This window comes from Silene latifolia, chromosome 9 (genome assembly GCF_048544455.1).
Source record: "Silene latifolia isolate original U9 population chromosome 9, ASM4854445v1, whole genome shotgun sequence".
Taxonomy (NCBI): domain Eukaryota; kingdom Viridiplantae; phylum Streptophyta; class Magnoliopsida; order Caryophyllales; family Caryophyllaceae; genus Silene; species Silene latifolia.
Genome location: NC_133534.1, coordinates 137,083,468 through 137,097,135, shown reverse-complemented (window position 1 = coordinate 137,097,135; position 13,668 = coordinate 137,083,468). Strand labels below are relative to the sequence as shown.

General features: G+C 40.4%; 1 protein-coding gene across 1 annotated transcript; it reads right to left on the bottom strand.

Annotated features, from left to right (window-relative positions):
• Positions 1-717: 717 nt before the first annotated feature.
• On the bottom strand, positions 718-6,920 carry LOC141601638 (uncharacterized). The gene is made up of 4 exons (XM_074421934.1): positions 6,116-6,920; positions 5,743-6,074; positions 959-1,043; positions 718-869 (listed from the first exon to the last, which is right to left on the bottom strand). Exons 1-4 carry the CDS (start codon positions 6,918-6,920, stop codon positions 718-720), a joined length of 1,374 nt encoding a protein of 457 aa, XP_074278035.1.
• Between the last annotated feature and the right edge of the window lie 6,748 nt (positions 6,921-13,668).

Here is a 13,668-nt window from a genome sequence, read left to right as displayed (position 1 = left end):
TTTAGTCTTAATGTAGTTGTAATACATTTCTCAATATTAATCACATCTTAATCTTTCCTTAATTTCTTAATTGTTCTTAGTTTAGTTGGGTAATTAGAAGATTATTGGGGTATATTGGAGGATTGATGGAGCATATAATTTGCAACTTATGATTAATTTGAGTAGTTTGTAAACAGGACAAATATGAACAAATAAACTGGAAGTTTAAGCAATAAAACAATGACAAACAAGGAGGAAGTTTATGTTTTTGTGAGACGATTTTCTGATTTTAATGAACAAAATAAAATGTGATAAATGTAAAGATAGTAAGGAGTATAAGTATCCACAGAGGTAAGCTTAACTCGTCTTCTTAATCACGCCACAAAGGTCGAGAATTAAGGGACTCCACGAAGGAACGAAGCAATCCACGAAGGAATGAAAGTTTGCACAAGCAAAGTGTTTTTGTATGTATTCAAATTCTATCCTTTACAATCGAGGGTGGAGCCTTTATATAGGCAAATAAAACCGAAATCCTAAGCAAGATAAGAACCATCCAAGGGTTGAGAACTAACTAGTACAATGTGTTAATAAACTAACAATAAAGATAAATCTTGGAGAGCAAGGTGAGTTGTTATTGGTTGCTTCAAGGCTCCTCCTTTGTCTTCAAGTGTAAGATAGTTGGTGAGGTTCTTGGCAGCTCAAAGGAGTCTAACTTGTAGTACTCAGCCCTTGTCGTGGCTAAACATTAATGCACTGAATTTGTGGAGCAAAAGGAGAAACAATCCAAAATAGGACCACCATGAAGTCGCTTTCAGTGGCCAGATCATGTTGGCTGCTTTTTCTAATGTCAAAAGTCTCCTCAATCTGAATTCTAAGCTTATCTTTCATCACTACATTTCATAAGGACTCTATTAGTATCACTACCCAGCCTTGGACGAGCAGCTTAAGGCATGTAAGAATGTCTCAAACCCCTTGTTACACACAAGTGCCCAAACAGACCATCGCATAACTTTGTTGAAATCAGTCCCATCTTGCAGACGACATAACTTGCTCCTCAAAATGAACTAGCATGCCCCACATATACCAAACGAAAGCTAAATGAGTTACCTTCCATATACAATTGTAATCATGCCAAGGTGTTGCCTGGTTTGAGAGGTATGATCATTTTAGTACTGACATGTCAGGCTGAACCTGTGCTGTACATTTCAGCAAACAGTGGCGGTTTTCAGAGGGCATAACGCTTGACTCAAGATGAACCACGCGATGACCCGTATACCAAATCGAATCTAAATGAGTTGGCTATCATATCCAACTGTACTCACGCAAGAACATGGCCTGGATCTTGAGTTATTAAACTGTTAGTATGTTCAGGTCAGAAATGCTGTAACTGGAATATGTAATCATGTCAGTCTTTGAGGGATTACCGAGGAAAATCCACAAGGTGAAACTTGACCATTCCAAGTCCATGAGAAAGATAACATTCTCAAGATTTTATACATATAAAGAACATAATATTTGACCAAGTAAAACTCAAGATATGGAGCAAACAAAATGACCATAATTCTGCAATCAAAACAGAAATGCTATGTTTTAATGTTCTTTGCTCAAGTAATTTCTTCCTTGGATTGTCATTAGCATTTTCCCTTTAATTGATCACAAAAATGGCATGCCCATATTTCAACTTCTGTTGCAATTGACAACCTTCCATCAATCATCAAGTACTTCTATTATTCCTTGCTTTATTATTTGGATCATCTCCATAGGTATAATCTCTTTTACCCTTGTTTAATTATTGTTAATCATATCATTTATTCATCATGCTTTGCTTTGTTAGTATGATTGACAACCTTATTAGCATGCTAAACTTGATCATGAGTGAGTAGTCCTTTAGCTAGGGTTAGTGGGGAATTAGGGGAAATAAACATGGGGATTGATCTATGCTTAGTATAATATGTTTTCATAATTAAATTGCTTGCTTGTTGTGATTTCAACTTATGCACATGTGATGTTTGATGAAATGCGAGCCTATGAATCCTTGCATTTTTTACCATATCTTATCTTTTCAATGAGGCTTGTAAGACATAAACCAACTCAAGCCTCATTAGACCATGCATAGAGTTGAATAGGAGGAGACTAAGTCGACTTGTAGGTGTTGTACAGTCTTGACGACTCGGCTCCGGGACCTAAATCTTCCTAGGGATTGTAAGATATACACTAACTCGATCCCATCACAACAATAAGTGCTTGCTTCTATTGAGAACATGTTTGTATGATTTATTTCCATGAATCCCCTATGAACCCATGATACCCTAGTGCCTTTAATCAATTTTTTTACAAACCCCTTTATTTGCTTTACTTTGTTTTCATTCATCTTTTTTACTAGCTTAGATTACATCTCATCTCAACCCATAATTTATGTCACCCTAAGACATAGCTACTTGCAATTGAAAATCCTACATCAATACCCGTCCCTTGGGATCCGACCTTTACTTACCTTATTACTAAGAGTAGTTTGTGAAGTTATAAATATCGTTTTGGTTGGTAGCTTTTGACGACGAGTATAAATACCAAGATACCAAAAATGGCGCCGTTGCCGGGGACGGTGTTCAATTGATTTGATTTTTGTTAATTGTTTTTAGTTGTGTCTTTCTTTGCCTTGAGGGAGAGCACTTCCTCAAGGTACTTCTAACCTTTTTTCTTAGTGTACTTTGCAAGATGGATCTTATATATTGTTGTGTAGAGGACAACGTGAGCACTACTCTCATCAAAGACCCTTTGTAAGCATTGGAAGCCTTTGAAGCAAGTGAGGCCAAAAATAGGCATTGAGCATTGGAAGTAGACCTCCTTGGAGCCACTCTAGCTTACAAAGAGCTCACCTATGAGCAATCCATATTGATAAATAACATTCTCGAGGAAGCATCATAATCCACTAAAGAAGAACAAGCAACTAAAGATCCTACCATGCAAGTCGAAGACCTAGACGAATATGTCGAGGAATTTGACTACATTGGGTATGGGGAGTTCGAAGAACAAGTCGAATATGCCATGAGAGTGGAATGTTTAATGGAGGTTGAAGATGTCCCTAGTGAACCTTCAATGGTAGAAAGTGAGGTACAAACTCCAACTCTAATACCCCTTCCCCCAAATTTGAAGTATGCTTACCTTAATGAGTCTAAAACCAAACCTGTGATTGTTAATGAAAAACTTGATGAGAATCAATTAGAAAGTTTGCTTGATGTGTTAAAATAACATGAAAAGGCTATAGGTTATAGTCTAGATGATCTTAAGAGAATAAGTCCCAATATTTGCATGCATAGAATCCATCTAGAAGAAGACCATAGGCCTACCATTCAAGGCCAAAGGAGACTAAACCCCCACATGCAAGAAGTTGTAAAAATAGAGGTTATGAAATTACTTGATGCGGGAATCGTTTATCCTATATCGGATTCCTTGTGGGTTAGCCCTGTTCAAGTGGTACCTAAGAAAGGAGGTGCCACGGTGGTAACAAATGATAAGAACGAGCTAATACCCACAAGGAAGATCACCGGTTGGCGTATGTGTATCGATTATCATAAATTGAATTCCGCAACAAGAAAGGATCATTTCCCCCACCATTCATTGACCAAATGCTTGAGAGGTTAGCCTCTAACAAATTCTATTACTACCTTGACGGGTATTCGGGATTCTTTCCATTACCGATACAGCCGGATGACCAACACAAGACTACTTTCACATGTTCCTACGGTGCTTTTGCATATAGGAGAATGCCCTTTGGGCTATGTAATGCTCCCACTACTTTCCAAAGATGCATGATGAGTGTTTTTTCCGATTACTTAGAGACCATAATGGAAGTTTTTATGGATGATTTTAGCGTTTACGGAAAAGTCTTTGATTCCTGTTTGTATAACCTTTCTCTTGTATTGCAAAAATGTGAAGATGTTAGCCTTGTCTTAAATTGGGAAAAGTGTCATTTCATGGTCAATGAAGGTATTGTCTTGGGTCATTTAATCTCGAAAAAGGGCATCGAAGTTGACAAAGCCAAAGTTAAAGTGATAGAGAAACTCCCACCTCCCGTGAATGTTAGAGGGGTGCGGATCTTTCTCGGTCATGCGGGGTTCTATCGCCGTTTTATAAAAGATTTTTCCAAAATCACGAAACCCCTTACTCAACTTTTGCTTAAGGATGCCCAATTCCAATTCACTAATGAGTGTGTTGAAGCTTTTGATAGAATCAAGGAAGCCTTAATCTCAACACCAATCATCCAACCACCAAATTGGGAACTACCATTTGAGATCATGTGTGATGCAAGTAACTACGTCATTGGAGCGGTTCTTGGCCAATGGGTAGGAAAGGCTTTGCATGCTATCTATTACATAAGCAAGACTCTTGATGCTGCCCAAGTAAACTATGACACCACGGAGAAGGGACTTCTTGCCATTGTCTATGCATTAGACAAATTCCGTTCTTATTTGCTTGGATAAAAAATGATTGTTTTCTCGGACCACCGTGCTCTTAGACATCTCTTGATAAAGAAAGAAGCAAAACCAAGATTGTTGAGATGGATTTTGCTACTCCAAGAATTTGATTTGGAGATAAAGGATAAGAAGGGAGTCGAGAATGTGGTAGCTTATCACTTGTCAAGAATTCGATTCCATGATGATGAAGGCGAGACACCAATCAATGACTCTTTCCCCGATGATATTTTGATGGTCATCCATTCACAACTCGAGAAACACACAACACCATGGTTCGCTGACTATGCTAATTACATTGTGGGAGGAGTTCTTCCCCCAAATTTGAACTACAATCAAAGAAAGAGATTCTTGTTTGAAGTGAAGAGATACTTTTAGGACGATCCCAATCTTTACAAGGAATGTAGTGATGGACTTTACCGGAGTTGCACACCCCAATGGGAAGTTCAAGGTGTTTTAGAGGGATGCCATTCATCACCATATGGAGGACATCATGGTGCGCGAAGAACAATTGCTAAAGTCCTTCAATCGGGCTTCTTTTGGCCTACCATGTTTGAAGATGCTAGGAAATTTATTCTCCATTGTGATCCTTGCCAAAGAACCGGAAACATTTCTTGGAGAAATGAGATGCCACAAAGAGGAATATTGGAGGTAAAAATTTTTGATGTATGGGGAATTGACTACCAAGGACCATTCGTGTCATCTCAAGGGAACAAGTACATTCTAGTAGCCGTTGATTATGTATCAAAGTGGGTAGAAGCAATTGCTACCCCAACCGATGACGCCAAAACGGTTACTAAACTTCTCAAGAAAGTGATCTTTCCAAGATTCGGAGTCCCTAGAGCAATTATTAGTGATGGAGGGACACATTTCCATGAAAAGAAGCTCACATCTATTTTGACAAAGTATGGTGTTCAACATAGAACCGGCTTGGGATACCATCCTCAAACAAGCGGTCAAGTTGAAGTTTCGAATAGAGAGATCAAGCAAGTTCTTGAGAAGGTTGTTAACAAGACTCGTAAGGATTGGAGCATGAAGCTTGATGACACCCTTTGGGCTTATAGGACGGCCTATAAGACTCCCATAGGAGTCTCCCTTTACAAGCTAGTCTATGGAAAGGCATGCCATTTGCCAATTGAGTTGGAGTACAAAGCCTTTTGGGCAATCAAAGCTCTCAAACTTGATCTTAAGCTAAGTGGTCAAAAGAGGATATTGCAAATTCAAGAGTTGGAGGAATTCCGACTACACTCCTACGAAAACGTAAATATCTACAAGGAAAGAACCAAGTTACATCTTTCCCAATAATATCCCATGAATCTCTATAAAATTGACTGGTAAATCCATCTGGACCAGGAGATTTTATAGCTGGAATACTGAAAATAGCCTCTTTAACTTCCTGAATAGAAACAGGTTTCAGCAAAATGTTCATATGCTGCTCAGTCACTAATTTACCCTTCCTTACAGTAGGAACATGAACATCAAGAGTGTCAGTGCTTCTACCCAGGAGATCTTGATAATACCCAAGAAAAGCCTTCTCAATGTTATGTAGATCAGTATGTAGCAACCCATAGCTATGATGAGCTCTACAAAGGTCCCTATACTCCTCAGCAGCATTTGATTCCTCTTGTAAATAGTGTGATTAGTAGGATTTTTATGCATCTGACTTTGGAGATCAGATAATCTGAGTTTAGCTACTTCCACTGCCTTTTCCACATCAGCAAATCTAGCTCTATTTAGTTGCTTCAGAGGCTGCTTCAAATTCCTCTGTTTAGTAACTACCTGGAACATCCAAGAGCCTGTCACTTTCTTTTGCCAAGTATGCTTAATAATATCAAAGAAATGAGGATCTTGCCCCCACATATTGAAGTATCTAAAGTGAGGTCTATGCTGCCTTTCCATTCTTCTATAGCAAATACTAGGGTTATGATCAAACAGAGCCTCTGGTAAGAAGTAAGCATGAGAGCCAGGATACGTGTTCATCCATTCAAGGTTAATCATGACTCTGTCCAATCTGGAAAACACTCTAGTAGTAGGATCATGTTTATTATTCGAGGTAAAATAAGCCCCTTGTGCTTTAATATCCATAAGCTCACAATAATCAACACAATGCCTAAACTCCACTATATCATTCCAGAGTACAGGTTTGCCAATTATCTCATGTAAAGAAAGAAGATTATTAAAGTCTCCACAGACACACCAAGGTCCCCTCCAGTTATCTTTCACTCTTTTTAAATCCTCCCAAAGCTTCAATCTATCATTATCATCATTTGAACCATAAACAATAGTAAAGAGAAAAGTATCAGAGGATCCTAGTTCAGTGACCCTTGCAGTGATATGTTGATCAGACATAGACATGATGTGAACATCAAATATCTGATCAATCCAAATAAGCCAAACTCTACCACCATGATGATACTGAAAGTTATTCACACCTCTCCATTGAAGACTAAAGCCAGCTAAATTGTACATGTTTGATTGTTTGTTACCATGTTAATTATGTTTTCGCATGATTGTATATGTTTTAATGCATTAATTATATATCATATGCTGTTTATGCATTAAATATGGGTGTCATGAGTGCAATTAGAATTTACGGATGAACCCTAATGGCAGCATGATAGGCGGCCAAGAGTGCTCTCTAAAGTTATAGCTAAAGCTATTATAACCTTGATGATGATTCGAGTGTTATAGCAGAAGTTAGTACAACTTTGGGTCGTTACTCTAGTCATCGCTGAAACAGGTATAACCTTGGAAATATGAATCAAGGTTATAGCTGAAGCTACTATAACTTTGGAATACGAGTTAAGGTTATAGCTGAGACTATCGTAACCCTGGAATTATGGCTCAAGGTTATGGTTCGAACTAGTATAACTTTGAGTTTCGTGTCAAGGTTATGGTTAAGGTTACTATAACTTCAAAGGTATTTATTGAAGTTACAATCGAGGCTAGTATAACCTCACGTTTACAGTTCATGTTATGCCGAACTTTCCTTTTCAACCTCTAAGCGAAGAAACCGAACTGCTCGAACCAAAGACAGCAAGCTTCATGGTTGTGGACATGGCCCACCTGCGGGTCCGGTTAGATCTGCGGATGCGCAGCGGTCTTTTTGAAAGCCACGCTCGGCGGCGTAAAGGTGCTTTCGACCGGATCATTTTTTGATCGGTCGGTTTCGTCTCGGTAAGGGTCTCGAAACGATTAGAGATGTTAGGAGTCGCCACCAAGCATTTGTGGGATGCCTGGAACCCGTTCGAATTCCACTTTATACCTCGGTCAAATCGAAGCACAAAGCAGTGTTTGACATAGGTACTAAAGATAAGGAAATCGTCCCTCTTTAGCATCCTATCTCTAGAATGACTCTCGTACGCCCTGGATAAGGTCGTCCACTATCCAAAGTTTTGGAGTAAGAGGTGAAGGTAAGTATTGGGAAGCCCTTTAATCAGACACCCAATCCCGCCCGCGTTTAGCGGCCTCTACTGATCGATCTTGGTTGGTTGAATGCAAAAGTTGATAAAACGGTTTAAATGCATGAATGTGCATCCAATGTTTTAAACTTAACATGTGAGAGCTTTCTAAGTCGGTTGATTTAATCCAAGTATCAAGTATAAGATGTCGAATCGGATTAATGGTTGATTTGCATGCAAGACAGAAATTAAACATCCATTTACCGTATTAGGTTTAGGGTGCATAACATGATCCATTTGTCTTAGTAAGGCATTTTGCAAATATGGTTTTGAATAATCGAATAGTCATCTGATCCGTCCTATATCCGGGTTAACCGGAGTCGGGATCGTTCTAGACTAATCTTTGGAAGGGAACAGCCCCGCACTGCAGACGGCTATAAGAGGCGCGAGCCGGCCCTGGCGTGTGTCGGGGCCTCCCTCTGGTTTTGAAAATGAGAAGGAAAAGGCCTGCTTGAGGCGCGGGTTAGCCAACGGTTGTATGCCGTGTTCTGACTGTTTAGAAAACGTTATGAAACGTATTGAAAATGGGTATTTGAACCCGGTTTGATTTTGAAAGGGTCGTTTAGACCACATTTGTTGATTTGGAGAACTAGACTCGAATAATCATCATTGTTTGATAATATTCGATGTCGGGTTCGATTTGACAAGCTTGACATGAATAGTTTTGAAAATGATTATGGACTAATTGTTTTAAGTCCATTTTGAATGTAATTAGTCGGTACTCATCATCGTACCCGGGTTAAAATCCGGCATGGTATATAGAACCAAGGATGATTTTGTGTTGGTGACTAATATGTTTGTTTGAAAATGTAAAGAAATGAAATAAAAGGCTTTAAAATACCTCTTAAATGTCATTAACCAAATATTATCACCGAAACACGGATTTAACCGTCATAGTATGAAGAACCAAGGGTGAAAAATGTTTTATGGTTAAAACATGTGAAATGAACAAAAGGTTTCGAAAATACTTGAAATGGTAAAAACCGATTACAAATATGAAAATGGATTAAGGGAAATGACGAGAACAAACACGGTTGATCTCTGGTCTGAGCACCCCATTTAGGCGCGAGCCAGTTGGCGACCTAAGGGGCTTCTGCCTCAGACCAAAAATCAGTTTTGGCTCGTTTATTCCATGTTTTGGTTCAAGTTATGCATGTTTTAGCATGTTAAAGTCATGAAACGACTGAAAACATAATAAAAGAGGATTTTTATACCCTCATACTTACATGTTTGGTTTTGGCGAGTGACCGACGTAAGTGTAACAACTTGTTTGATCGGAAAAAACTCGGTTTAAAACCGTTTTGGTAAGTAAAATAGTGTTTTAAAAGTTTAGTGATGGTGTAGCGGTCAAAGTGGTCGGACAAGTGGTTTAATGCACGATGACGGTACCAAACAATGTGTAAGGCTTGTGTTTACGATCGGTAGGTCGTAAACACGCGTCGGATTGTGACTTAAGAAGTCGAGTCGAGAATTTTAAGGGAGAAAAGAGGGGGCGGACACTTGCGTAAGTCTCAAATGGGTGGCATTTGAGGGGTATTTATAGGAGAATGAGTGGTTGTGTGAGTTTTGAGCGACGTGGCCACCTCGGCTGCTCAAAGAGGCGCGAGCCACGTCGCGGCACTTCGAGTCGTGTTGTCACTATCACAACAAACGCAATCATGATTTCTTCTATCCTAGGTTTTGTAGTCACATGTTTGGTACTTGACCAACATGAATCCGGGAAAACTTAGTATAGAAGGCTTGAGATATTTTTGGTTTTTGTGTTTGACTCGGTTTGACTCGTTGTTGGAGTCGGGATTTGAATTTTCGAGTCGGTTTTTGGTCCGGTGTCGGTTTTGACTCTAGTTAGTGTCATCGCGACCCCATCGCTGTGCATTAAACACTCCAGGTATTTTTGAAATTGTTTGGAATGTTTTGTTTTCGAAATCATTTTAAGTTTTCCGACGTAAAGTTGTACACAAACTGTCGATCAAACGCTGCGATCCCAAAACATGTTGTAGTCCGATAATCATCGGGTGTTTGTTGGAGTCTCAGCAGATATTGGGTATCTACAGAGCCCCCACTTTGACTGAGGCTTGGACAGGGCGAAAGTCAAAGTAGAGTCCCCAGGTCAATCGAAGATTACAATCTGAAGACCCAAGCGACGTCGAGGCGGTTCGAAAGGATTCGGGCCAAGGACCTGCCGTCGAGAAGGGCGACGCCAAGGCGACTCGCGGGTACGAGTCAAGGACCTGTCGTCGGGAACAGTTTAGAGTCTGTCGACTGTTCGTGCGGGTCGTTTAAAGTCCATTAGACTACGTACGAAGGCTCGCCAGCCATAAGAAGGAGTCATACCTGAGGCATCTTCGGATATGTCCTTGCAAGGTTGCGGATAAATGCTCGCCAGCTGTGGTGCGTTCATGAGGAGGGCTCGCCAGCCGCGGTGCATTGTACGGCTCGCCAGCCGCGACAAGGAAATGTACCCGAGGCATCTTCGGGATCTGTCCTTGAGAGGGTGCGGACAAAGACTCGCCAGCCACGGTAAAGGTCGGTTAATGGACCATGGGAATAGCCGCGTCGAGTAGGCTTGCTTTGAAAGTAGCGAACTCATGATGTCGCTGGGGAAATAGTGAGTATGGATCCTCACCATCACTGTTTTCGAAATGAGCGGGTTCCGCGAGGAAGCCCCCTGCTGGCATTTGAAGGAATAGTGAATTTGGAATTTTCACCATTCGGTTTGAATTTGTAGTGGCGGTTTTGATCGCCGTTTGTCTTAATTTTGAAAGGAAATAGCAAATTTTAAATCTGCTATTACATTTGAAGTGACGGTTTATGTGCCGCCGTTGACATTTGAAAGAAATAGTGAATTTGGAATTTTCACTATTGATTGAAGTGACGGTTTATTTGCCTCCGTTGACATTTGAAAGAAATAGTGAATTTGGAATCTTCACTATTGATTGAAGTGACGGTTTATTTGCCGCCGTTGTCATTTGAAAGAAATAGTGAACTTGGAATCTTCACTATTGATTGAAGTGACGGTTTATGTGCCGTCGTTGCTTGAAATAGCGATTTTGAATTTTCGCCATTATTTTGGGAAATTTGAAGGAAAATGGTGAATTTTGATGTCGCCATTATTTTGAAATTGGCGGTTTTGATCGCCGTTTGCTTTAAAATAGCGAGTTTTAAATTTTCACTATTTGTTTTTGTTTGTTTTCGAGGAAATGACAATATTTAATATTGTCAACGAAAATTTTGAAGTCTGTTGTGGGAAATTGGGCAAAAGCCCAAATTTCGCTGAAAAAGAAATGGGGAGGCCTGGTTTAGGCGCGAGCCACCTGGCGATGCAAGCCGGCTTCCCTATTTTTTTGTTAAAAAGACGCGAGGTTGAGTTGCGGATGAATATTCATCTTCAACCTCGAAATCTCGCCCAAAATCGCCATTGACGGACCTTCAAGCTTGCTTTCATCCGTGCCATTGTCAACAAATGTCATCTCAAAGTAAGTATTTCCTCTTGAATCCTTTCAAATTTGTTGATTGTTAGCTAGATTGAATTAGGGCGGATTTTGCCCTGAAAATCGAATTGGGCATTTTTGTTTGAGCTAATTTCGAGTGAAATTGATGTTTGCATTAGGTTAGAAACCTGTTTAGGAGTATAGGGGTGCGTTTAGTTTGCATTTTGGTCCCCGTTCCCGCTCCCTATGCTCGAAAAACGTGATTGAGGCGAGAAACCGTCTCATTTCACAATGCCAAGTTTATTTGCTTGGGTAGTGGGTCCCACTAGGTTGCATTGTAGTTGGGAAAACCCGTGTTTGCCATCTAAGGACCTTCGTTGGATGTTTGTGGGCAAAATTGAATTTTTTCCTTTGCGACGGTCTTACGTCTGACAAAATAAGCGCTTGTTTGGGCTTAAATTGAGTCAGTTTGCCTTGAAATGGACCTTATTGGTATTTTAGGTCACCTTGGGGTGTGATAAAATCACGTTTGCCTTTTTGCGGTCGTTTTTGAATTTTTGACCGGTTTGGGCTCAAATTAGCGTATGAATTGCCTGTTTGAACCGTAGAAAAATCCCTATTGCGTCGGGAATGTATTTTGGGTTGTTGGCAGACCTTGTATGGGTCTTGAAATGCCGTTTCTGTGGTTTTGACTCGTCTTTTGCTTGAAAAGAGGGGCGAGTTGTTTTGTGTTGTTTTTTTTTGTGAATGGTTTTGGGGCGGGATTGCCCCTTGTTTTTGTATTGCAGGCTGTTTTTGTTGTTTTTGGATTCGTCCATTTCATGCCGTCGTAATGCCGAAATTTCGGCTGATGTTTTTTTGTTGTTTTTGATTGCAGGATATCATTTGGGACCGATGGGGTTCGTTGTTGAGACTTTGGAGGAGGAAGTCAATCCCGGGGGGGGGGAGTCGATTGTTTGTTGTTACAGGCTTGGTTGTGTTTCTCCCTGGCGGCCTTTGTCCGGCCAACGATTGGGTATCGATCATTGGTCGTTGTCTGTAGAGATTCGGATAGGCGGCCAATATGGCTGGTTTGTCCTTTTCGTCGTGGCTCATGGACAGGATGACTGATGATTGGGGGTCAGTACGAGTGTGTTATCCCCTGTTGTTGACCTTGATCACAGTTGAGTTCAGCTGAGTGGGGTCCAACATCGGGGTAGCATGCTAAGCTACGGTCCCTGGTTGTCGTATCGTCCGAAATCTGCAAGACATTGTCTTCTTTTTTGTCATGGAGCAGGAGCGAGGGGTTGTCGTCATGGTAACCTCCTTTGGTTCCACTGTTGCTCCTCTGTTTCCCCTGTTGCTCCCTTTCCTTTCTGTTTGAGAGGATAGGGGTGCTTAGTTCGGTAGGTGGCGGATAGCCCCCAGTTCGTTGTCTTAGGCCAGTGTCTGTATGATAGACGTTTGTTTTAGGCCAGTGTCTGTATGATAGACGTTTGTTTTAGGCCAGTGTCTGTATGATAGACGTTTGTTTTAGGCCAGTGTCTGTATGATAGACGTTTGTTGATGTATTTTGCGTAAGGCGGTTTGTATATATGTGTGTTTGGACTGTGGTTTGTTTTGTGATTTTGGCTTTTTTTTGTGTTGTGTTTCGGAGGAGCGTTGTTGGCTGTCGACTCTCCTTTTGCTTTGCACCAGTTCCTGCATCGTTAGTGTAGAAAACAGGCAACAGATAGCATATACGCATAAACGCAAACACGTAGAAGCACTTGATTGAAAACACGTAAAGCATTTGTTTGAAAAATCAAAATTAACCAAGATGACTTGAAGTTAAAATTGAAATTTTGAAAATTCCGTGACAAAATCGCCACGTTCGGAATTCAAAGGGAATTGATTTAAAAATTTGAGCAATTAACTCGTGTCGTGAATTAAATTTCATCGAAGTTTTTGAAAATTAACTCGAAAAATTCAAACTCAAACCGTCAGGAAAGAATTTTGGAAATGATTTTTGCGAGTACATTTAGCTTTTGAGGTCAAGACTCGAATTTGTAAGTGCTTGAATTTTGGAGGAAAATTGATGTCGTGTTATCAATTTTCGATTTTGATTTTTGATTTGCGAAAAAGCGAAAAAAATTTCGGAATTTCGACTGACATGGAAACGATCCGTCGCGGATCGGGGCGACTAGCCCTTCCCCCCTTAAAAAAAGAAAGAAAAACCCGTATATTTAAAGCTGCGCCATGGAAACCGTGTCGGATTTCGTAAAACGCGAAAACAAGGAAATGTGAGTGTGGAGAAACACAAAATTTCCCGGATCATCCCGAAGAGGCGCGAGGTTCCTGGCGGGA

Excerpts from the sequence above, each read along its gene's own strand:
- LOC141601638 (XM_074421934.1), bottom strand. The coding sequence starts at position 6,920 with ATGTACAATTTAGCTGGCTTTAGTCTTCAATGGAGAGGTGTGAATAAC. Across the intron at positions 1,044-5,742 it reads GGGATATTATTGGGAAAGAT|TTCATTTTGAGGAGCAAGTT; the intron begins GTAACTTGGTTC and ends GGGGCATGCTAG. Across the intron at positions 870-958 it reads GTCTGTTTGGGCACTTGTGT|TGATGAAAGATAAGCTTAGA; the intron begins GTAACAAGGGGT and ends TATGAAATGTAG.